The sequence below is a fragment of the Theropithecus gelada genome, chromosome 20 (genome assembly GCF_003255815.1).
Source record: "Theropithecus gelada isolate Dixy chromosome 20, Tgel_1.0, whole genome shotgun sequence".
In the NCBI taxonomy this organism is placed as follows: domain Eukaryota; kingdom Metazoa; phylum Chordata; class Mammalia; order Primates; family Cercopithecidae; genus Theropithecus; species Theropithecus gelada.
In genome coordinates, this window is record NC_037688.1 from 41,706,874 (window position 1) to 41,732,916 (window position 26,043).

The 26,043-nt window shown below is 44.0% G+C and overlaps 1 protein-coding gene across 2 annotated transcripts in view; it reads right to left on the reverse strand.

Moving 5' to 3' along the window:
- The window catches only part of MBTPS1 (membrane bound transcription factor peptidase, site 1), a 65,126-nt gene that overhangs the window by 11,639 nt on the left and 27,444 nt on the right, over window positions 1–26,043 (reverse strand). For both annotated transcript variants that reach the window (XM_025369791.1, XM_025369792.1), the window contains 10 exons: window positions 22,819–22,921; window positions 20,196–20,347; window positions 16,969–17,130; window positions 10,047–10,191; window positions 6,315–6,503; window positions 5,595–5,767; window positions 4,032–4,147; window positions 3,351–3,507; window positions 2,147–2,271; window positions 1,350–1,427 (listed from right to left, as the gene is read on the reverse strand). In XM_025369791.1, the coding sequence (XP_025225576.1) occupies window positions 1,350–1,427; window positions 2,147–2,271; window positions 3,351–3,507; window positions 4,032–4,147; window positions 5,595–5,767; window positions 6,315–6,503; window positions 10,047–10,191; window positions 16,969–17,130; window positions 20,196–20,347; window positions 22,819–22,921 (1,400 nt within the window). The remainder of the gene's footprint in view (window positions 1–1,349; window positions 1,428–2,146; window positions 2,272–3,350; window positions 3,508–4,031; window positions 4,148–5,594; window positions 5,768–6,314; window positions 6,504–10,046; window positions 10,192–16,968; window positions 17,131–20,195; window positions 20,348–22,818; window positions 22,922–26,043) is intronic.

Consider the following 26,043-nt stretch of genomic DNA (forward strand, 5'->3'; position numbering starts at 1 on the left):
CCTAAAGTTGAAATATAACCCTCTGAAACACAGATCTAGTTACTGATCAACCTTGCTTTTGATAAAAGGAAAAAATCCCTTCCAGGTAATATAAAAATAAATTCTATATTCCAGTTGCAAGTAGTAAGGTGAGAAATCCTCTCTTTTCATCGTTTTCAACTAATAAAACTATCCTTAACCTCCACGTACAAAAAATGGCAACCTTTACAATGGAGGGGGCCTCTCATTCTGAAATACACAGTATCAACTTGCATGACAAAAATGAATCTTGTACATTTTCACAAGCCTATTGTTTGGGGCACGTTAACAGTCTCAAAGCTCCAGCACCCACATGTGAAAGCAGACACACGTGGTTCAAAATGACAGCTCTGGGCTGATAGCTCACAGGAAGGCTGTACTGTGGCTTCTGCTCACCTGCCCATACCCTCCTGCACCTGGCTTTCCAGAAGGCAGAGGCAGCTACTCCCACTGCTCTCCAGCTCACCAGGTGGGCACGGTGCACTAAGCACAGGGTGCATCACGAATACCAGTTCTAGGAGAGCTTCCTGGGTGATGCCTGTACACAGCTGAAGCAAAACTGCATGCAAACACTGCTCTTCAGAGAATTCTGAGAGGCTGCTGTATAATGAATGTTTCTTATCTTTAAACAGTTCAGAACTCCAAAACATGGTCAAAATTTTTCTAAAATCTTGGTAATCTGGCAATCACAGAAGCAGAACAATTCATAAAGGATAAAAAAAAAAATTCATCAAGTAACCTTGAAGGTGGTTTTTTTTTTTTTTTTTTTTTTTTTTTTTTTTTGAGACGGAGTCTTGCTTTGTTGCCCAGGCTGGAGTGCAATGGCATGATCTTGGCTCACTGCAACCTCTGCCTCCTGGGTTCAAGTGATTCTCCTGCCTCAGCCTCCTGAGTAGCTGGGACTACAGGTGCGTGCCACCACACCCGGCTAAATTTTTGTATTTTTAGTAGAGACGGGGTTTCACTGTGTAAGCCAGGATGGTCTTGATCTCCTGACCTCGTGATCCGCCTGCCTCAGCCTCCCAAAGCGGCCAGTACCATTCAAGTAATAGTGCAATAAATTTTAAAAGAAACCAAAACATCAAATGAGCATGGGAGTTCTTATTCGGGTGATAAAATTGTTCTGGAAGTAGACAGTGGTGATGCTTCCACAATTTTGTAAATACACTAAAAACCACTGAATTGTACACTTTAAAAGGGCAACTGTTACGGTATGTACACTAATAAAGCTTTTATTAAAGAGAGACAGAGATGAGAGACAGAGAGAGAAGTGGGGGGAAAAGGGAGAGAGAGAAAGCAGCAGCAAAAGGCCCATGAATGGCACCCTTTACCTTGGTCCTTGAAAGTCTGTGTTATCACGACGCCATCTTCTGGAAACTTCGCGATGCTGCACCCCGACGCATAATACACTAGGAAAGAGCGTTCAAAGTCAAGGGAACGCAGGAACGCTGAACGCTTTAATAAATAATAGCTACTCATTTACCCAAAATACATTCTTCAGATGCTATGTATTTTTTTTAATTGTTTTTAATCTTGAGGGAGGAGCTGCTATTGCCTTGTCACACAAAGTACAAGTAATCACCTCAAAATTCAAGTGAAAAACACTACTAACATCAGGTTTCTGAATATATTTTATAATTCAAGGAAAAATATTAATATTAGGTTTCTGAATAAATGTTAAAATTCAGAGCAGTCAAAGGCTCAAAACAAGCTGCCCAGACCTGCAGAATGGGTATAAGAATGCTCAAGATGTTCTTCTCAAAACCAGCTACCAAAACCTTATCTGTGGGGAAACTTCCTACATGAGAAACACAAAGTTACTTCATGAATAGAACTTTGTAAATAATTAGGAAGCTAGGAGGTAGTTCCTATTTAGGACTATTACATAAAGACTCTAATAGGTAGCACCAAAATTAGGAATGGCTACATAAAATATTTTCATTAAAAAAAATCTGGATAAAACTAGAGTCTCACAGATGTACTTCTGAAAATACTGATGAGTTCTTTCCACAGACTCCACTAACTGAGGGATCATCATTTTCTTTCTCAAGAAACCTAGACCTCAGAGGTGTACAACTTCTGTTCTCACACCTAAGACCACGCCCCCGGGAAACACACAGAGCCTTACTGTCATGGTTGGCCAGCGTGAACTCTCCTTCATACAGGCCATCGCTGAACCCCATGTTCCACACAGACAGCAGCTCATTCAGAGCTGGGATGTTAGCTCCTCCAGTATCCGGCATCCACCACTGCCTGGGAAAGTGGTAACAGACACACAGGGAACAGGGAACGAAGACACCCCATACACAGTTATTTAGTCTCTATGACAAAACTCAATTTCTCCTGCCATAATCCAGTCCTTCCACATTAAGGTTTCAACGGAAACCAACTGTCTGGGTTTGGGTAAAACTGCAAATGTAAATGCTTCTGCTGATGTGCAGAATTAATTAAAGCGAAATTTATTTTATGAAATGAAAATCAGTACTTCACTGAAACACACCAGAGATAACTGCTTAGCCTAGACCCAGCAAAGCTCAGTGAAGGAAAAGGAGAAAGAAGCACAGAAAGATTCAGTCACAGATTCTAAAGAAACCAATTCAAAACATAAAGGTGATTATGTTTATAATATATTGGGAATCCTTGATCCCAATTAACGGGAGGACATTTTCCCCTTGAGTAAATTAATTACTATAAATATAAGTAAATTAGTTATTGTAAATACACAATAATTAAATATAAAATAATTAATTTACTCGAAATATTCTTTAAGTAACAGTTCCTTTGGTGCATTTAAGTTTATATATACTCAGTAATAGAGTGAGAGTGGAGAAGAATTAAACAGAAATTTAAAGTAGAAGTATCTCATATCTAAGATCAACAAGGAAAGACAACCCTCTATATTATTAATAGTACTCACGGTCAGTAAATGTCTTACTTTATGAGCAACTTTCAAGAACATGAGCAACTTTCAAGAACATCTCTACTGTATAAAGGACTATTTTCTTTTTTGTGTGTTTTATTTTTCCTCTTTGAGATAGGGTCTCTCTGACACCCAGGCTGGAGTGCAGTGGCTTGATCTCAGCTCACTGCAGCCTTGGCCTCCCAGGTTCAAGCGATCTGCCCAACTCAGCCTTCCAAAGTGTCTGGGATTACAGGCATGAGCCACCGCACTCAGTTGAAAGGGTTTTTTTTCTAATCAAGCTCTCTGAATATGTCTGTACTAACTGAAAGACCACCAACAGGTCAAATCATCACGTAAGTATTTGCTGGGTAGAATTTAATTCACCAAAAGTCACATTTCTTATACAAACACCAATGCATATCATCAGTACCTTGTGTTTTCATCATAAAACTTCACTTTTCTCATAACGGAAGTGTTGTACCAGTCACTGAAGATGACTAGCGAGAGGCCATTGTCCACGTCCCTCCGGAGCTTGGCAATCTCTTCGGGAAAGTACTCCTCCTCACTGTCCACCATCAGCAAAGTGCCTGGTGAACAAAGAACCAAGGCTGGGAACTGTCACCTCTGAATGACAGGACACCACCGCTGCAGAAACACAGTGTGTCACCGGGTCCATGTCTCAGGTTACTGACACCTAACAGTCTGGTTTGTGCCGCCCTGTACCACTTTAAAAGGGGCTATAAAAAGTAGAGGACCAGGGTCCAGCAATACACAGGGACTAACTGTGATCTGATTTCATTTGTGGTGCTCAGGATAACGATTTTTCACTCACTTGAAAAGGAGCAAAATATATGGCAGAGCTGCTTTTAACTTAAAAGAAAAAAGAGTACGAATGCCCCTGTCTCCAATCAGTCTGTCTTGTATTTCAGCTGAACGTCACACCCACCAACACCTGTTTCAGAGCCTCACCCCAGGCTCACCCAGCTGTGGAACCCACGGTGCATACTCCCTTCGTAGCTATCACTGAAAACTGGGATTCACTCCTCAAACATTTAACAGACATCCACAGTGGGCGGAAAGACCATCTGGCTAGCACAGCATCGCCACTTACCATACTGACTGGCATCAAAACATGTGAAGGGGGCCCCGAGGACCTCCACAAAGTAGCCCATGCTTCTCAGATGCTGGTACATATCCCTGAAATTGGTGTGGATGTGATCACCATTCCTGAAAAACAATAGGCCACAGCATTAAAATGATCAATCTTTACTGGCAATAAAGGCATATCCGGCCACAGGGCTGCCTCTGCAGGAGCACCATGCCGTGGCCCACAGAGAAGGCCTGGATGGCTGGCCCACTGGCATAGGCTTCAGCTTAGGAGACCTGTGTGCTCTGACCTGGACACATGGAAATGGCTGATAAGAAGGAACTATGTGCCTGGCAGGTGCATGAAAGAGACAAAATGACAGAAGAAATGGCCAAAGACATGTTTAAAGTGTACTAGACCATCGCTGTAGCGGTGGCATTCATGTCAATTGCTGGCAACCATCTGCGTCTGACAGAAGAGCTGAGCAAACGGCCGCAGGAGAGCAGGGACGTTGGAACAAGCCACGCAGGGTCACGGTGCTAAGACAGTGGCAGAGCTAACTGATATCACTGACACTGGTCAACCTTCCATCCCCATCCCTCCCAAATGTGCTCACTTTCCTATGGGACACTGTATACACCCTCTAGGGGTCACCCCATTCTCACTTCCCAGCCCCCCAGCACCTACTCCTCAGCAGCACAGACTCCAGGTGCTCTTCTCCAGGCCCACAGGCTCGCCTTGGTCTATGAACTTCCCACCACTTCCTGTCTACCCGTCTCTGGTCTGAGCCCCTCCAATCTGGCTGCCAGAGACATCTTATTTTAAAAGGCAAATCTGACTCTATAACTATCCTGGTCACATCTTCAGTGCTTCCCCTTCCCCTACTTTCAGCATGGAGTTCAAACTTAGTCCAAACATGAAAGCAGAAATGAGCTTGGCTAATGGGCCAAGAGAAAGTCAGCCCAGCTGCCCTGCAGGGAACAGGCACGGGGAGAGGAGGTATAGGGACTGCGGGGGAAGCAGTGCCAGATTCTGAAGGGCTGCATGGGTCACACCAGGGGGCTTGGCTAGGTGAGGAAGTCAGAATAGGCAGTCACTGGAGAGCTTGAGGCAAACTGTTAGCATCTATGTTTTAAAAAGACTACCAAGGTTGCTACAAGAGGAGTGGAATTTAGGGCAACAATAGCAACACAGTGACATTCAGGAGCTACTGATGCCGTCCAGGCAAGAGATGACAATGGCCTGGACTAGGCTGGGAGAGGGGAGAAGGCCAGGATGGAATGATCCAGGATGTAGTCTGAGGGTAAGACTGACGGATTTGCTGACTGGCTCAATGGGAGAAGGAAGGAAAAGAGAACAGTTAAAGGGAACTTCAAGCTTTTACTGCACAATCATACTTGTGAAAGTTTCAAAAGAGAAGTCAGGCTGCCCTAAGAGCATGGCAAAGGCCTGAACATCGCAGCATCACCAGAGTCCAGGCTCCATGAGAAGCTGAGCAACATCTCCTTTCCAAGAGCTGTGGGAACAGTGGTGCCTCCTCCCACCACGGAGGCTGGGGAGGTGAAGTGCATCCTGTGGGGTGCTTACCAGTCTAAAGGGTCATTCTTCATCCTTAAATTATCCCTGGGGAAATAGCCAGGCGGATAGCGGAGGTTGTGGTACTGATCCCAGAGAACTCTCTTGCTTCGTGGGGGAGTGGGAATTATCTTCACTTTAATGGGAAGCTTTACTGTTGAAGTCTGTTCTGCACCATTTTTTGACTAAAAAAAAAAAAGAAACTTGAAATGCCCTCACTGCCCAGAACGAAACTTTCAGCTTTAAAAACATCATTTATATTTATCAATTTAACCTAAAAAATTTGAACACAAGAATTTCCAATAACAAATGTCTGATAAAAGATTCACGTATCACAACTAAGTCTATTCAAACACCTAAAGAGTTTAAGAGTTAAAATTTAAGGCATATTCTATTAATAAAAACTACTAGAGCCTCATAGGATTAACCCTACATTTCCTTTTAGAGAAGGTATATTTTTGGTGCACTTCTTTGGAGCTTGAAATCTGGTACAAAACAGTCTTCTCTGCTGTTGTGTGGCCACAGAATGGCAAGCACTAGCACTCGCTGATTGAGCTAGTTCTTCAAACTCCAGCAGCTCCGGAGGCCCTGGAACCACCAATTGTGGCCATTGAGGCTAAGCCTATCTGTCAACTGTACTTCCAACGGAGACCCCAGGCATTTGGCCTGTCCCTCCCTGAAAGGTGATGTCCAACAGCTAAGAAAACAAGCCACTTTCCCGCATGTCCTTGCCTCTGTCTCTGCTGGGGAAGCCACAGTGATCATGACGTGGCCCTGAGCAATGCCTTCCCAGGAAGCCGCTTTCTTGGTCACAGAAATGGAGATGGCCAGGTAGCCCGACCAAGGCCATAAGACCGAGGAGTAGGAGAAGGCGACTTCAATGTTGTCTCCGTTCTGTGGCAAATAGGGCTGCCAGTCAGGCTGCAGGAAAAAGAAATGAGGCAAAGGCTGAAGTGAAAACCTCCAAGAGAAAACACGTGGAAACCAGAAAAACTCAATTCTTACCAAAACTGGTTCTGAGAAATATTTCTTTAAATAGGGGAAAATAAAATTTATACACAGATACTAAGTAACTACAACCAAAGTAACCTGTGGACTGCCTGGAACATACCACTAGAAAAGTCTAGAAACCGCTATTTCTGACAGCCTCCAATTTTATGGAGACTTTTTTTTTTTCCACTATAAAACAGAGGAACTTTTGTCAAAAGTTCTTTGATGAAGAACTTTATCTGGCTGAGAGAACTTACACAGATGAAAACTCTCAGATTTAAGGTTATTTCCCAATTAGTTGTATGCTTAAAAAAATCCCATTAATTGAAAGTAGTAACATGACAGGGATACCAGCTGTCCAGAGTCACAGTCTGAAGCTAGACACAGGTGGCCGGAGGAAGGGCTGGCTCAGCTGCGAGATGACCACCCTTCTCCTCTCCAGGTGGGAGAAAAGCAGAAAGGGAAGCATGAGCAGAGGCCATCTGGAAGAGACGCCAACGAGAGCTTGCAACTAACCAGTATTTCAGATGAATCTAAATGACTCATTTCCCTCACGGTCCACACAGCCAGAACTTACTTCCCAAGTAAGCCAGTGTGTTAAGAAAAAAGTAAGAAAAAGAAAAATATCTGTAGGATACGGTGTCCCAAATAATGAGGAAGAAAAGGGATTTTTAAAGAATGCTCTTGGGGCCACTGGTTTGCAAGTGAAAAACTTTCGCTCATCTCTTGTAACACATACCAAATTAACACATATGAAAGAATTAAATATTTAACAATCATATACATAAAAATTAGAAACAATTGAAATTTTATTCTATCTCTGGAAGGATGTTTCTCATCTGTAAAACAACAGAAATCATAAAACATAAAAATTCAACTACATGAAATGTAAAACTTTTACAGAAGCAAAAAAAATCCCCACCACAATTAAGTAATATTAAAGGGAAAAGAACATCACCTGGAGGAACATTTTGCTTAAAACACAGCAACGGTTAATTTCTCTACGACAGGACGATCTTGTTAGGTTGATAGAGATAATCCCAATTCCAGGAGAAAAATGGGTTAATGAAATGAACGTGTAACTCATACAAGAGGAAACACAATTCGTAAACACACCAAAGATATCCATCCCACAAAGAACTGAAGTGCACATTACACAAGGCACCCTCTAAGTTGAAAGCTGAAAGATGTACCATCTAGAACAGCCACATGCCCAGCAACAGATGAACGGAGAAACACCACGTGGCCGACCCGCCCAGTGGAGCACTACTCCGCGTGGAAAGCAGTACGGCACTGACAGCGCCACGGCGTGGACACACCGTAAAAACCTGAAGCTGAGGGAAGGAAGCCGGGCACAAAAGAACAGATGCTCTAGGATTCCATTGATATGAGAAGTCCAGAACAGGCAAGCCCACAGAGACAGAAAGCAGGCTGGTTGCCAAGGGCTGGAGGAAGGAAGAAGGAGTGGCTGACAATGAGTATTAAGGTTTCTTTTAGGAAATGTTCCTGAAGGAGATGTTGGCACAACCTTGTGAATATACTAAAACCCACCGAACTGTATGACCTAAAAGGGTGAATTTCATGGTACGTGGATTTTATCTCAATTTTTAAAAACACTACTGGAATAAAAACACTTTAAAAGGCAAATCCCCCAGTGAAGGTCTGGTGGAGCCACCTTCTCCTGAACCCCACTGGCAGCAGTCTAAGCTGACATAACTCTACTGGACAGAATTGGGTAGGATGTGCCAAGAGCCATCCTTGACTGTTCACACCCTCTGATTCAGGGAGCAAATCCAGGGAGTTTATGTTAAAGACATAATTCAAAAGAAAAGAAAACCATATATGCAAAAATATTCAGTGAAATGTTTATAGTTGAAAACTACTTAACAGTTCAAAGGAAAATAGTAAACAAATTATAATTTACTATTTCTACATAAACAACCATTAAGAAGTATACTGGTGCCATGCATAGTTGAATTTTTCTTTTCTTTTCCTTTTTACAGACAGAGTCTTGCTCTGTTACCAGGCTGGAGGGCAGTGGCATGATCTCGGCTCACTGCAACCTCCGCCTACTGGGTTCAAGCGATTCTCCTGCTTCAGTCTCCCGAGTAGCTGGGACTACAGGTGTGTGTTACCACGCCCAGCTAATTTTTGTATTTTTAGTAGAGACAGGGTTTCACCATGTTTGCCAGGATGGTCTCGATCTCTTGACCTTGTGATCCTCCCACCTCGGCCTCCCAAAGTTCTGGGATTACAGGCTTGAGCCAACATGCACGGCAGTTGAATTTTTCAATGTTTACGATATAATGAGAACCACCAAAAAAATTGTAAATTTTTGACAGTTGCACAATGATAACAAAAAAGTAAGTATTGCAGAAAAGGGCTGGAAAAGAATATTTAAAAAACAGTGGCCAAGTTAGTATTCTAAGGCTGGAAGCGAGTTTTCTATTCTTTTTCTCTATTTTTAATTATTGTGATAATGTCTATGCAGTTAAGATTTTTAAAAATTTACAAAACAATATTTAAAAAAAAAGACTATCTTTCAAACACATTAAAGGATAAAATACTGGCAGGCGCGGTGGCTCACACCTGTAATCCCAAGACTCTGGGAGGTTGAGGTAGGTGGATCATCTGAGGTCAGGAATTCAAGACCAGCCTGGCCAACATGGGGAAACCCCGTCTCTACTAAAAGTACAAAAAATTAGCCAGATGTGATGGCAGGCACCTGTAATCCCAGACACCTGGGAGGCTGAGTCAGTAGAATCGCTTGAACCTGGGAGGTGGAGGTTGCAGTGAGCCGAGATCGTGCCATTGCACTCCAGCCTGGGCAACAGGAGCGAAACTCTGTCTCAAAAAAAAAAAAAAACAAAAACAAAAACAAAAAGAATGAAATACTACAACTGGGCCTTTAATTATAGGCGCAAAATTGTATAGATGAAAAATCAAATGTAATTAGCTGACTTAGGAGCCAAACTCAAGACGCCAAAGCAAAAAAGCAAAATTGGTTTAATTAATTTATGCCCTGACTTACTCTGTAACAGACTTAGGAGATAACAAATCACTACTTCCAACAGCTCTGGCACCCTAGACAGGGCTAGTTCCTTTTTTTTTTTTTTTTTTTCCCAGACAGGGTCTTGCTCTGTCACCCAGGCTGGAGTGCAATGGCATGATCTTGGCTCACTGCAGCCTCAACCTCCTAGACTCAAGTGATCCTCCCACCTCAGCCTCCTGTGTATCTGGGACCACAGGCACGTGCCACCATCCCTGGCTAATTTCTTTATTATTTGTAGAGACAGGTCTCACTTTGTTGCTCAGGCTGGTCTTGAAGTCCTGGGCTCAAGTGATCCTCTCTCCTCGGCCTAGAACTTTTCCTTTTTTTGAGTTATTTCTCAGCAGAAATAACTATGGCCTAAAGGTCTGGGCTGTGTCTAAGTTCACCATCAAGTCAGAGACCAAGTCAGAGAGAAGTTTCACCTTATCTACAATTCTTCCTGTGACTCCCATGCCGTTGAGGATGGTGACATTAACAACTGTCGGCATTCCTCCATAGTAGATGGGCTGGGAGCAGTAGGGCCACATGTAGGGACACTCAGTCAGATCTATGTAGCTGGGGCTCAAACTGAAATAAAGAATACAGTGTTAGAGTAGATCATATGAGAAAACTTCAATGAAGCAACACAACTGTACCAGAAAGAGTTAACAAAGCAGACGGAGCTTGAGAAGGGCTTGCTTACAGGGATGCCCTAGGCTGGCATCTGGGGACTTGGCTCTGGAATGCTCCGGCACAGATAAGGCCTCTGTGCCAACCTGCTGTCTACACAGATAGTGCGATGTGCAGGGACACCTCTGCTTTTGCAAGTCTGGAGCTGTGGGAGTTGTGACTGGCAGAGAATGAGTATGTGACCAGCCCTAATGGAAACTTGGACTTGAGTCTCTAGAGGGCTTCCCTGGGCACAAACATGTACACATGTCAATGCAGTCTGCTGCTGGGAAAGGGGCCAGCTCTGTGAGACCCCACCTGGCAGGAGAGAGGGGAGAGCTTAGGAAGCTGTGCCTGGATTTCTCCAGGCTCTCTCCGTGTGAGGTGTGTTTTTCCCTTACAAAGCCGCTGTGCGTCCTTGCTGTGCCACTACAATGAATCTTAGCTGGGAGTGTGACCACAGGCTGAGTCCCATGAGTCCTAAAGCGCCGAGCGTGGGAGAGGTGCTGGGGAACCTGACGTAATTTGTATCAGAAGTGCTGACACAAGTGCTCTGGCAATTATGTTGGTTTCATGGTTTCCCCTTATCTGAACTGAGTTTGTGTTGGGTTCACATCACTCCTAGTGCAGCAGCGGTGTCAGCTACGCCCGAACAGGTGAAAAGACAGGCAAGAGACAAATGTTTCAAGCAAGACGTGACCCAAGACGGCCTCCCTGAGAGCACCAGGCACATGTGGATCCTGCTTCTTAAGCTGCACCCACGTGCAGTGGGCATGAGGCTCTGCTCAACTGCTTCACCTCATTACAGGAGATGCCAGCCTTTCTCAAACAGCAACTACAGTATAAGGAGTATTTTTTATTAGTTTGTAATAACAAAGATGTATCTGGGCCAACTGAATTGCTACATAAGAAACCAAATGGAGTATCTTTAGGGACACTGTGACTTTCACAGGCAGTTATAATCAACAAATATCATAGTTAAGTCATCTAAATAGATACCAGCTTCACAAATCTAAAGTTCACAAAAAAAGAAAAGGAAATAGGTACCACCTAGTTTTAAAAATCTGAATGGATTGGCCATGTGACCACAATTGTATGCATCAGCAAAGGTATCTGTTCTACCTGAAATGTGTTTGTAAACTTTGCTGGTAACTGTGCTCTGTAATCAGTTTAATTCAACTACTAATTCAACATGATTTAACTAAGAAATCATTATCAGCAAACAGAATTCAACATCATATTAAGAAAACAACACCGCAAAACCAGTGGGATTTATTTCAGAAATGTAATATGGGAAACTCATTAACATCATAAACCATATATACTAATAGGTCTAAAGTATTCATATGATTACCTTTCTAGATGCTGAAAAAGCCTACAAAATTCAATCCACAGTCCTGATGAAAACACTAAAAAAAACAGCACTAGACAGATAATCTACCAAAAAAAATACACACACACCCCTACCTTAGGGATAAATCCAGCATCTTAATTAACAGAGAAACACAAGAGGCATTTCCATTAAGATTAGGAACAACAAAAGGATAGCCACTATCTCCACTGTTGTTCAACACTGTGCTAGAGATACCAGCCCATGTAAGTAGACAGAAAATAATCAACGAAGCCTTAAGAATCGATAAGGAAGACGTAAAACTATCTTTATTTCCATATGACAGGTTAGTATACCTGGAAAACCCGAGAGGTGCAATAATAAAACTAACTCAAACAATAATTCAATTAGGTAGCAGGATATAAAATTAACATATAGAAATAAATCAGCCAGTTAGAGAATATAAAAGAAGAGAAAACCCCATCTACAACAGCAACAAAAAGATTATAAATACTTAAACTTACCAAGAAATGTGTAAAACCTATATGAAGACAACTGTAAAACCTCCTGGAAGACACACAAGACTTGAGCAAACGGAAATACATCCTTTGCTCTTAGACAAAATAACAGCACTGTAAAAATACTACTTCTAAGTTCATTTAAAATTTGATGCAACAAAAACTCCAACAAGCTTCTCTCATAGAATTAAGTAAGTTGATATGAAAATTCATATGAAGAAAACAAACATGTAAGCATAGCCAAGAAGGGCCGGGTGCAGTGACTTACACGTGTCATCTCTTTGGGGGCACTTTGAGAGGCCGAGGTGGGAGGATGGCTTGAGCCTAGGAGTTCAAGACTAGCCTGGGCAACATGGCGAAACCCTGTCTCTACTAAAAATAGAAAGATGAGTCAGGCGTAGGGGTGTGTACCTGCAGTCCGCCTACTTGGAAGGCTGAGATGGGAGAATCACCTGAGCTCAGAGGGCAGAGGTTACAGTGAAGCAAGATCATGTAACTACACTCCAGCCTGAGCCACAGAGCAAGACCCTGCCACAAAAAAAAAAAAGAAAGAAAAAAGAATACTCAAGAAAACACTGAAAAAAAAAAAATACAAGAGGAACTAGCACTAACAGACATTAAAAACATGCTACAAAGTATTTATAATCAAAACAGTGTGGTACCAGTACATGGACAGACAGACCAGTGGAACAGAATGGAAACCTCAGGGATAGACCTAATACACATGAAAACTTAATACATAATAAAGACAGTATCTCAAATCACTGAGGCAAAGATGAACTTTTTAATCACAAGAGCTTTAACAAATGGGTGGCCATTTGGCAAAAGAAAAAATTAGATCCATACTTCCAAACAATACACAAAAATAAAACTCCAAATGGATCAAGGAATCTCAAGTAAATAAAAGAAAGCAAACAAGTATTAGAAGAAAACATGGGTGCATTTCTCTTTTATCTACCTCAGTGCAGAAAAAGACTTTCTAAGGACTCAAAATCTAGAGGCATCAGCAGAAGAGTAACAAATGTGACTATTAAAAAACAACAACTGCATGGCAAAAACACCTTACATTAAGTCAAAAGACAATGACAAAGTGGCAGAAAAATCTGCAACATGCATCCCTGACACAGGGTTACTAACCCTAATATATTGAGAACTCTGAAGAGGGGCCAAAAACCCCATTGAAAAAGAAATGAACAGACAATTCACAAGAAAGGTAAAAAAAAAAAAAAAAAAAGCTCTTAAACATAGACTTAGGTGTTCAAACTCATTCATAAATAGAGAAACGCGAATTAAACAATACTGAAATACTATTCCTTACCAATCAGATTTGTAAAAGGTAACAAGTATGACAGAACATTCTGTCGGTGAGGCTCTGGGGAAACCGGCACTCACGCACACTGCTCACACAACACAAACAGGCACAACCCTTCCGCAGAGAAACAAAGCAATGCCTAACAGAGTTACCCAATGCTCTCAACGCTGACCAGCAATGCCACTTTACCTAACAGAGCTACCAGACGCTCTCAACCTGGACCAGCAGTGCCACCTTACCTAAGAGAGCTACTGGACACTCTCAATGCTGAGCAGCGTAAATTTTTAGGAATTTACCCTGAAGGAACACCTCCAACAAAACTAAGACACACAGGCCTGAGGTTATTCATTGCAAGTTTATAATTACAAAATACTGGAAACAATTTAAAAGCCCACATGTAGACAAGTAATAGCTTAAACAATTGTACATTCACAGGATATGATTGTGAAAAAGGAAGAGAATCTCTATGCACTGACGTGGAGAGATTTCCAAGACGTTAAGTGAAAAAAGCAGAATCCAAAAGAATATCCACAACAATGCTATCCTTCTATGTATGTGCTCATTTCTGGGGTGGCAGGGGCGGGGGGAAGGATAAACCCAAACTTGATGTGATCGTTACCTAAGGCATGTGTGGAAGCCTGGTAGAAATAATGAGCGAATGGGAACTGACATGGTTTGGATGCTCGTCCCCTCCAAGGTTCATGCTGACTTGTAATCCCCAATGTTGGAGGTGGGCCTGGTGGGAGGTGATGGGATCATGGGGGCAGATCCCTCATGGCTGGTTTAGCACCATCCCTTTGGTGATAACTGAGTTCTCGCTCAGTTCAGGCAAAACCTGGGTGTTTAAAAGTCTGGGACCTCCCTACTCTCTTGCCATGTGATGTGCCGGCTCCCCTTCACCTTCTGCCATGATTGGAAGCTTCCTGAAGCCTCCCCAGAAGCAGGTGCTGGCACTATGCTTCCGGTACAGCCTGCAGAACCAAGAGCCAGTTGAACCTCTTTTCTTTATAAATTACCCAGTCTCAGGTATTTTTTTTATAGCAATGCAAGAACAAACTAACACATCCTTAGAACCACAGTAATGTTTCACACACCCAATAAGTTCTAATCAATCAGGATGTGGGGGAAATCTAAAAAGGAATACAAATATGAATAAATGAGTCCAACTGTACTAAAAATAGACACCAAGGAAAGAATTAACCTAAGTAACTGAAGAAAACATTATAACTATATTCTGTAGGGCCAAAGATAATGATGCACTATCAAAAATACTATATTTAAAAAATTCACAAAGACACGGGTTAGCAATTCCAAAGCTGCTCAGTATGTATATACTAGGACTAAGCAAATAAGTCAATATATTGTGGATAATGAGAGCCAGGCTTCTCACTGTTGGAGAATGGAGCTGAAACAGAGGTTTAACATGACCATCTCTGTAAACAAGAAATAAATAAATAAACAGAAACAAGGAGAGGGAAAGGCTGGAATGAACACTGAGATACTGGGTGGAACCTGGAGGTGGCATTCCTCATGTTTCCAGTACATACACCGATAGGCAGATACAGAAGCAGGCGTGTGTGTCTGTGCACGTGTCCATACACTGCCCAGCTCTGTCTGAAGAGTGCAGTAACCACTGTGAGCACAGCAGCTGTGAGCACCCCGAGTGCCCAGGTCTTGGTGTCTCAATACCATTAGAACAGGCCATCAGGAAAGACTTGCTTGGAGAAAGAACTGATACCAAGGCTAGAGCACAGAAGTGCATGACAGGACATCCTGCGCTGCCAAGAAGACAGAAGTGCTCAGAAAAGGCTGGACACATGCTGAAAACACACACAAGCCAACTAGACGGAGCTCCCAACAGCCAACTCTGGGACAATTTGAACGACCAACTAAATGATGATATTAATTACAATCCACAGAGTAAAATAAATATCTGTGCTTCCATACTGATATAAAGAACTGAACAAATAAATGGGACAGAAAGGACAGTTCTTCCTTCCAGCAAAGTTCCAGTTAATAAATACAAATGGAACAAAGGAAAAAGAAAATCATCATGTGTCAAAGTCCTCAGGAGTAATCACCAAAAGCAAGAACCATGAAGGCATGCTAACATGAGTGAGTGGAAGTATGTGAAGAAACAAGACCATCTCAAAACACGCCCCCATGAGACACTGAGAAGTCACAAAGGAAACAGGGGCTGCACAGTGGAGACATCTGGCAGGTGCCACCTCTGGCCCCACAGGGCCAGCAGCTCAGGTCTCCTCTCCAGGAGGACACCTGCAGCTGCTGCCCTCGGGTCCTCACACGTCTGTGCCAAGCCCATGCTTCCCCCCTGGGACTGCTCCCAGCCAATGACTAAGCACAGAGCAGGCACTAGGGCAGGCCCATTCCTGGGGGACACAGGACTCCTCCAACAGGCAATCTGGTTCAAGGATTTCCCATGAGCTAAAACTTTTTCAGGCCTGTGCGAGCCTCTTCCTCCCCAGTTCTCCTATCTTTTCGGTGTCAGATCAGCACTGCAGTTCTTGCCTATTCCCACACCCTTCCCTTTATCCTTCAGAGGCCCTCACTCCCCACAAATCTTTTGAACATCTAATCCTAGCTTGGCGTCTGCTTCTTGGAGGACCCAGACTGACAGACCACATTAATCAAATGATGAAAATGAACACCACCAGTAATAAGATGAAGGAAAACGGAGGAACCATCTGTGATTAGAGGAAACTAAGAAGACAGGAAAATGAAATCTAACGTGGGATTCTGGACTGGATCCCAGAGAAGGAACCTGTGGGATGATGGGTAGAATCTGAATGAAGCCTGCAGGTCAGTCAGCAGAGCTACACCAAGGTTCATTTCCAGATTCTGAGGCTCATGCTGTGGTCAGCAGTGCTACCAAGATTCATTTCCAGGCTCTGGTGCTCATACTGAGGTTTCGGAAGATACTAAGGTTAGGGAAAGCTGGGAAGGACTTAGGGGTTCTCATGAACTATTTGTGAAACTTTGCTATAAATCTAAAATCATTTCAAAATAAAGGGTGAAAACAAAGCAGGGCCCAGGCCGGACGGGAGCACCATGGGAGCTGGCGAGATGCATGTGGTCTGCAGGTGAATGACAGCACAGGGCCAGTGTTCGTAGGTTAGTTTTAACAGCTGTACTCCAGTGATCTGAAACAGTGGCATCAGGGGAAACTGGGCAATCTTGTTACAACAACTCTCTCCTATTTCTGCAAAATTTCTGTAAACCTAAGATTATTTCAAGTCTAAAAAAGTAAACAAAAGCAAAAAAAAAAAAAACCCAAACCACTCAGAAATCATTACTTTTAACCATTTATATTATAGATAACATCGGTAAGTCGAAAGTAGCTACCAGTTCTGCCAGCAGTACCCTGGTAGAAGCAGCAGAAAAACCTCTCTGAGCACCCCGAGAATTCTGTGCTTAGTCATCATTTTTTGTTTCGAGGCTTGTATCAGTGCAAAGGGAAAATTTGCCCAGAGCCCAGTGAAGGAGAGAAAGGCCCATTGGCAAGATGGCGCACTGACCTTGCCTGTGGCTTGTAGCTGTTGAGGATCTGATAGGCTCTGAGCAGATCGAGCTTGCCGTGGCCTTGCTCAAACATGTTGACCCCGGGGAGTCTCCGGGCTGACGCAATCAGGGCCTGCTTCATACTGGCAGGATTCACCAGCTCACGCTTCTGGACTGTGCTGGAGGAAAAATCAAGCATTTGTTCATTTTCTCTCAGTAAACGGATGAAAATCAGACCACTGAAACCTAACCTACAAACGTGCACACGAGAGGCCTGCAGTCTTGTTTCATATCTAACGGGTGCTTGTCTGGCACAGCCTGTGTGAAAGCATGAGAGCGCACTCATTTCTGTACCTGCTCCAGGACTGACCGCTCCGCAACCTTCTACGGGACCCATGGGCTAGGGCCATTTATGCTAAATGCACCAGTAGCATGTATGTTTCTGATAATTCAACTGAACAACCACATAGGTTGCAGAAGGCATGAATGTGTAGGACGTCCTGACTCCTCAGGGGAGGGGAAACCTGCTGGCCACAGGAAGAAGATGCCATGGGACACCGCCTGGCTGGGAGGAAGAGGAGCACACTCAGATCCTGGGGAGGGGCCACAACACAGGACTGGCAGGAGGCACAGGTCTGAGTGAGGACCGCTGCCTCCAAAGCCAATCCTCACCTTTTTGTTTCCAAATTGGGAGGCTTGTCTGGGACGAGCCACCCTGATGGACGATGCCTTTCAGAACGACGCAGACCTAAGGCCACCTTCAGTTTCACCATAAGAATGCATCTGAACAAGCTTTAACACACAGTGTGACCTGGCTAGGAACTCAGCCTGGTGATACTAACATTAAAACATCTATTTTTATGTATCTATGTATTATAAATACAAGTCAATTTTAATTCCTAAAATTGAGGGGGGAATATCAGTACGCAAAAAAGGAAAACTTACTCTCCTAAGTTCCTAAATATTTGTATGTGATAGTGGTTGGTCTTGGAGTCTAGGCAGGTTTTCTAAATGGGAAATCTGACATAAGAAGATGAGATGAAGCAGAATTAGTTTTTAATGACAGAATAAAAGAACTGCTCAAAGCTACAGGTCAACAATCTTCCTCCTCTTCCTGCCTATAAAGTGAATTCAAGGGTTGCGTTCCACTGCCTTTCACAGCGTCATCAGGCTGGAGCTCAGGAGGCCCGCCACTGCTGCTCAGCTTCTATTATGAGCGACTGTCACATACAGAGGTGTTTCTGAATGATCACAATGGCATTTTTATCTGCTGCAGTGGGATGATGAGATTGAAAGGCTTCCTTGTTGCTGAAAATATCTGTACTTAAAGAAGCTGCCGGGAAAAGGAACAACCCCTCGGCTGCCCGCTTACTCAACAGCAGAGAGCTGATGGGCTCAACGGTGAAGGCAGAGCCCTCACTTCCCGCTAACAATCATGGCATGTAGGAGAAATGAACCAGTATTTTCTGTTTCTAGAATCAACAAAATTAGAAACAGGAGCCCTAACTGAGTCCTCTCCACCTGGCAAATACCAGGGTGCAAGCAGGCCAGGTAGCCCACTATCCACCTTCCCTCCACTCTGTTCCTCACTTGATGTAACACTGGAGAGAGGAAAACAACTGGAAGAGAAGACAGTGTTTCCAGCAAGCACACGGTTATTCTCCAGAGGCCAGTCTGGCCAACGTCAACATTCTCAAGAATTTGGCTCCAAACTGTAAGGGAAGAACAGAGAAAAGGGGAAAGAGATAGATATCTACCCCCTTTTTTGGTAGAGATGGGGTCTCACTATGTTGCCCCAGCTGGTCTCAAACTACTAGCCTCAAACAATCCTCTTGCCTTGGCCTCCCAAAGTGCTGGTATTACAGGTGTGAGCTACCACAACCAGCCCAATATCTAGCTTTATTAAGGATTACTAACAAAATAATATCTGGCATTAGAAGCTAAAATCAATATTCAATTTACTTAAAGAGAATTTAAAATATAAAGACATTTAATACTATTAGCCTATATTAATTTTTAAATTAGCACAGAATAACTTCCAAATATGCAGAGTTTTGTGTGTTATCACAACACTCAACTAAAACTTCATCTAAATAGAAGAAGTACAATTTATTTTGGAGGAAGATACAGTGACAAGATAAATGCCAGCCCCAAAGACTTCTTTTTATAACTGAGAGTAAGGAAACACGGGCCTCCGAAGAAAGTGACAGCATGTGAACATCAACTCTGGTCTACTCGCTTGGAGAACTTTATTTATTGATTGGCTGATTGAGACAGAGTCTTGCTCTGTCAAACAGGCTGGAGTGCAGTGGCGCGATCTCAGTTCACTGCAGCCTCCTCTTCCCAGGTTCAAGCAATTTTCCTGCCTCAATCTCCTGAGTAGCTGGGATTACAGCCGCCCACCACCACGCCTGGCTAATTTTTGTAATTTTTAGTAGAGACGGGGTTGCACGACATTGATCAGTTTGGTCTTGAACTCCTGACCTCAGGTGACCTGCTCCCTCAGCCTCCCAAAGTGCTGGGATTACAGGTGTGAGCCACTGCACCCAGACTCTTTGAGACCTTTCTTCCAGTTTCATTATCTGCAAGATTAAGTTCCAGTCACTAAGCTTCACTCCAACTGCAGGAGATTCAGTGAGACAAAGCGGAGTGGTGACTGTCAGTCCCTGGCGGGTTTGACATCCTTAGCTACAGAGAACATTAAAAGGTGAGTCCCTGTCACAAAAACAACAAATGGGTAACACTGAGAAGATGGATGTGTGAATTCGTTTCACTAGAGTAACCTTTTTACTATCTGTATGTATCCCATAACATCATGTTGAATATCTTACATATATGCAATTTTTTTTTTTTTTAAGTGAATCCCCAAGGAAATGGAGGATATATGGCAAGGACATATCTTACTTTTTGTTCCCTGCCTGATACATATGCTTGCTTGGATATAAAAAGCACACTTCTAGCACATAAATGGGATATTAGAAAACAGAACACAAACAGAGAAACAGGTATTTTGCCTATGTTTACTTGAGCTTATAAAGTGTGTTCACATTCAAGTCATCTAACTATCAAAGAAGTGACTCCTACTCTTTGCAGAGATGAAGGAGGAGAGACAGAGCAAGGCTGTGAAGGGCCTAAGCTCTCAAACCCAAGTCAGGGCAGAAGTAAGACACAACTCCTGCTCTGCTGGCACCGAGTGCTCCTGTCCTGACGTGGGAGCTACTGTTCTCTGGGGGGCAGCACTCACCTCACTAATAAGGTGACAGCGCCTGCAACCACTGGAGAAGCAACACTGGTTCCTGAGAGGGCCCGGCACCCCCCTTTCACGCCGGAACCCCGCACGCCAGCACCATAGGTGACAATGTCAGGTTTCACGCGACCGTAGCCTCCTGGTAGCTCCTATGAATAAAAGCAGCTTGGTTTCTATGTCTCATACTTTGCTGTACAGCCACATGCAGTTATGAGTGAATCAAATCAGAACAGAGATATGGGTTACACAGCATAACCTTAAGAAGGTACTGGTTTTAGTCTGAAATTCACTCCAGGCCGGGCCCAAGGCTCACACCTATAATCCCAACACTTTGGGAGGCCGAGGCAGGTGGACTGCTTGAGCCCAGGAGTTCCAGACCAGCCTGGGCTACACAGCAAGACCCCCATCTCCACAAAAAAAAACAAAAATTAGCTAGCTCTAGTGACACAAGCCTGTAGTCCTGGCTACTCAGGAGGATCACCTGAGCCCAGGAGGTCAAGGATGCAGTGAGCCGTGATTGAGCCACTGCACTCCAGCCTGGGCAATAGAGTGAGAACCCGTTCCTCTCAGCCCCCGCCTCCAACAAAAGAGAAAAAAAACAAAGAAATTCACTACAATACAGAAAATAAGCTTAAATGATAACGTAGAAAGTAACATTTTAAAAATATATTTTATAACAACCAGAACAACGGCAAAGGCATAAAGCAATTAAAAGATAAGTATTTCAATTTTGCTGACATGCCAGACTAGAAAGCGCACACTGGCTTATCACCAAGACCAGAAACCGGAAAATGCTTTATCTCTAGATAAGTTAAACTTAGAAATATGTTAGAAAAATTAGAAAATTAAAATGTAAAAAAACCCAAACATGTTTCTTTACAAGGAAAAAAGTACAAGGTATGAGTGGATGTTTCAAATGGTTGTAAAAGAGGAAATAAGAAACCATTGAGAAGGAACAAGATAACCACCCGACTAACTTGGGATAAGGTTTTAATAAGTACTCGCTTAAGCTTCTTAAGAATTGGGGCAAAACAAGAAATATTCCGTCAGAAAACATGAGACCAATTTGAAGGGAAGGCCAAGGACCGTGGACACACACACTGGGACACCGAGTGAAGGCACCCTCCACTGCAGCTGTGATGATGGAGGGACACTTCTCAAACGCCATTAAAAAGCTGGCTGGTGATGAAGGCCATGGACGTGACATCTCGTCATGGTTCGGTGAGAGCGTTTACACGGGGAGCTGGGGACAAAGTGGCGGATGCAGTTTCCTAGTATCTGGCAGCACAAGGAACATGCTGAGGGAGCATGGATGGGAGGACATGCAGCCTGCCCTGGACAGACTATCACATGAGAGAGTGGTCCCCAGCCAATGCGTCAGCTCCAGGAAGAGGCATGTGAGTGTGGGAGGCGGGGACCCCTGGTGAGGCTGAGTGGCGGGGACGCTAGGGGCTGACACTGTCACAGTACAAAGGCTCAGGCTGAAGGCACAGTACAAAGGCTATCCCGTAAAGTGCTGCAGTGTGGACGAGGCCCACAGTGTTCCCAGGCAGTTGGGAATCTTTGCAGGGACTTATCTGAGGCCTCCGAGTGTGACACGTGAAGTTAAAGCAAGGAGAGATGCTCTGACCCTGAAGAAAGTGAAGGGCGGGTGCTCCCCTCAGCCACCGTGAGGGCAAAGGTACACAATTGCTGTTCTGCATGAGCATCTAATTTTTCATCAAACTTTGACAGGTAAAGGTGGGTGAATTTGCTGCATAATTAAACCCCGAACAGCTGAATTATTAACTGTAGCAGTTATTTTGAATTTGTCCAGCTAAATGCAATTGTTTCTGGGTTAGCAGAGTTGATATTAAGCTGTTCTCAATGGCTTCTCCAACTTCTTAAGGCCCCCCGCAAAAAAAAAAAAAAAAAAAAAATCATCTCACCTACCACTGAGGAGGACTGCTTACCACTACTAGATAGGGTAAACAGTTACCACTACTAGATAGGGTAAATGGGCAGGAACCCAATTCACCTAAAGATGAGTTCAGGCCGGGCGCGGTGGCTCAAGCCTGTAATCCCAGCACTTTGGGAGGCCGAGACGGGCGGATCACGAGGTCAGGAGATTGAGACCATCCTGGCTAACACGGTGAAACCTTGTCTCTACTAAAAAAATACAAAAAAACTAGCCGGGCGAGGTGGCGGGTGCCTGTAGTCCCAGCTACTTGGGAGGCTGAGGCAGGAGAATGGTGTAAACCTGGGAGGCGGAGCTTGCAGTGAGCTGAGATCTGGCCACTGCACTCCAGCCTGGGCGACAGAGTGAGACTCTGTCTCAAAAAAAAAAAAAAAAAAAAAAAAAAGATGAGTTCCTTAGAAATCAGTTAATAACTGAAACTGGGAGACACACTTAGAATGATCACAGCAGCTGTGCACTTGCCAGAGTGAAGGGGCAGATGCTGAAGGGGCCAGATCTCTCGTCCTCATGGCTGGGCAGGCACTTACAGCCCCAGCTATTCACCTGGGAATGTGACGGTGTCTGTGCACTTACAAATACACCCCACAGCTCATGAACAACCGGTGCCACTAACCACAGTAGTCTGTCCAGCCAAATACAGTTATTTAGCAAAGTAAAGTGTACCCAGGTAGTCATTCCCCTTGAAGAAAAGCGGGCGATGTTATCTTCAAAGTCAATGCCGCCTACTCCAATCACATCCATTTGATCAGCAGGGTTATTCAGAGTGCTATATTGAGACAAAAAAAAAGACAAAAGAAAAGAAGAAAAACAAGAGAAATAATTTAAAATGCATGATTGAAACCAGGGCAAATACTCCCAGAACAATCTAAGACTGTATGAGCTTCTTCTGCGGGAAGACGTGTGCAGCTCCTCACGGCTGGCCTGTGAAACGCATGACCCTGCCACGTTCATACTGTGCTCCAATTACACCCTCTCACCTGCAACGCCCCTCCTTTCTTCTCCTCCCTGTCAACTTGGCACACTGGGGCTAAAAAGTGAGGCTCAAGGCTCACTTTTTCCCTCCAGCAATCCAGGCCTTAAGGATCTGTACTTGCCTTGAACTTCACAACACTTAACATGATCACAGTTCATCATCTAATGACACATTCTCACGTCACTTTCAAACTGTTCCCAGTACATTCATCTTAACTCCCCAACTAAATCACACACTTCTCTGGGAAGAAACCGTAACCACACATTTGCATCTGCCAAGGTCAGGAAGTGGTAAGTTTTCAATTGACCTTCTGTGGTGTTGTTCTACCCTCCTCCTAGGGAACTGTGGAAGGACTATCATTACTCTGTAATCTTGAGCTCCTTAGATGTCTCCAATACCTTAAGTGCACTAGATCTGCAAAGAAATTATAGTGAAATAAATAATGGCAAAAATGTGTAAACCACAAAGTCAAAATAAAGGTGAACTATTTGAAAATATGAGATACTCAGTTATAAAACTGCATTGCTAAGCTTTATCTATAATGGCTATACTACCAAAAAAATGAACTCTTTGACAATTCAAGAACTACAACTGATTCCAAGTGGCTTACAAGATAATAGCAGCATGAAGTTCTCCTTCTAGAGTGTTTTTAGCTGACAATTCCCAACACACCGAGACAAAGTGGTACTGCCTTCTCAGCCCACTGGCCACCAATATCCTACCAGCATTCAGAGGAACCAATAATGATTTTCTGATGACTGATGCTAGATGTTTACACATTCCCAGGAACACAAGGAGCAGAGGTTGGTACAGAAGTCACTGATAGAAACTCCTACCGAAGGTGACCAAAAAAATACCATCTTTCCACCCTCCTCTACCTGTCAATCCCTATAATGCTTAGTGTACTTTAAACTCTTAAAAAATAAGAGAAGGCATTAAGAAATCATTGCTGGTACTGAAAAAGAGGGAGCTGAGGCTGCAGGCTCGCTAGCACCACAGAGCGCAGGACCCAAAGAGACCACAGCAAAGCGGACCGGAGGATGTGTGCCTTGCTCCCAGAGGAGCTGACGTATGCACGTTACTGTCCTCAGACCAGCCCTGGGAGGAGTCCCACCAGATGCCCGAGCAGAAAAAACCACACCCGCCACAAGCTGGGCTGCTGTGATCATATGCCATGTCCCATCACTGCAACAGCCAGCAGGTGCCCAGGTCTGTGTGAGGCAGCACGAGCGTACAAACAAGGTGGAGACGGGGCCTTCCTTGCAAGGCTCTGCTCCTCCAACCCACTATAAACTCACAACTCTGACAAGAAGCTATCGAGTGCAACCACCCACAAAAGCCACAGGGTTTCAGAACGGCAGCCAGCATGTGAGAAAGCAGTCAGAATAGTATGTGAAAGAGCTGAGAATCCAGACAGGCATGGCCAGGAAGACGGGCAGAGGGACGGGGTGCGGAAGACCTGAAAGAAACAGAAGGCGGACACTTATTCCAGGAAGGTGTGTGTGGGGAAGTGGAAGATCAAGGTGAACCGAGATTCTGGCTGGAGTTGGCCAACTACGGCCCATGGGCCAAACCAGCCCACACCTGTTTTTGCAAATACAGCGTTCCTGGAACACAGTCATGTTCATTTACATATATATCACCCACAGCTGCTTTCACACCATAAAGCCTAAACTATTCATTATCTGACCCTTTATAGAAAAAGTTTGCAATTCAGCCCAGAATACTGAAGACCTTGCGAACCAAAAGAAAAATGTGGATTTCATCTATTAGGCAATAATAATCCGCTGCAGATTCTTGATTAGAAAACTGCTAGAATATATGTTTGAACGGTAGAAATACACACAAAACAGAAAGAGATCAGCTGTCATTCACAGAGCATCGTCGGCATTCATGGTGCTCTCCTCCCCGCACTGTCTGATTTCAGCCTCACAGGCACCATGCAGGCTGCTCTCTGCTCCCATGACAGGTGAGGGAGCTGGGGCTCAGAGAAGTGACGGTGCCTCAGCCATAAGCGGCAGGTCGGACTTGTCTGCTTTCACACCTACTTTCATCCCTGTCCATGCTGGAAGAGCTGGGGTGGGAAAAGACTCAGATAGGAAAACAGGCTAGGAAACACTGACACCCGGTGACTCTGAACTGGTGAGTGCCAGCCATGAGTGGGAACATCAAAAATGGGACGAACATTTAAAAAGGAGACAAGAACACCTGACGAGATGACTTAATAACTGGAGTTTGTCACGGCAGAGCTACAGCAAGGGTATGTTCGTGCCACTTTCATCTATGGCTCCTGATATGTATCACTGATGCCACAGCAAAATCCAGAACGCTGGACCTCTAATGAGGGTTAGGATCATTTACTCAACTACCAGGCTAGAATCCTATGAATGCCAATATCCACGTTTTCTGAGATATACAAACATGAACTTCACATAGCTTCACCTCCTATTACACCCTGGATTTGCGTAAAGCATCCTACAGAAACTGAGCACAAGAAATGACTTATAAATATTATCTAGAGAATAAAACGAAGCTGCTGGTGGAAAGAAAACTGAGACCTCGAACCAGACAGGAGTGTACTGGCTGGGATTCAGTGGCAAATGTTTCACATCTTGTGCTGCTTAAGTTCAGCACGAAGGCCCCCCTGTGACACCGTCCTCCCTGCCTCCCTCCTACATGATCCCTCTCATCAACTCCCAAAGCACTGTCCATGTTGCCATTAGGCCCGCCAGCGCTTCCTCCGTGAACGAGTGTCACTGTGCTCGCACCTGCTCTTTCAGAGATAGGCAGAAACCTCTTCCGTTTGCCTCTTTACCCCAGTGCTTCGCACACAGATCTCATCAACACTGCAGAATCCCTTTCTAATAGATTCACTTTTCTGATTGGTTTTTTGGGGAAAAAAATAGTAGAATAAA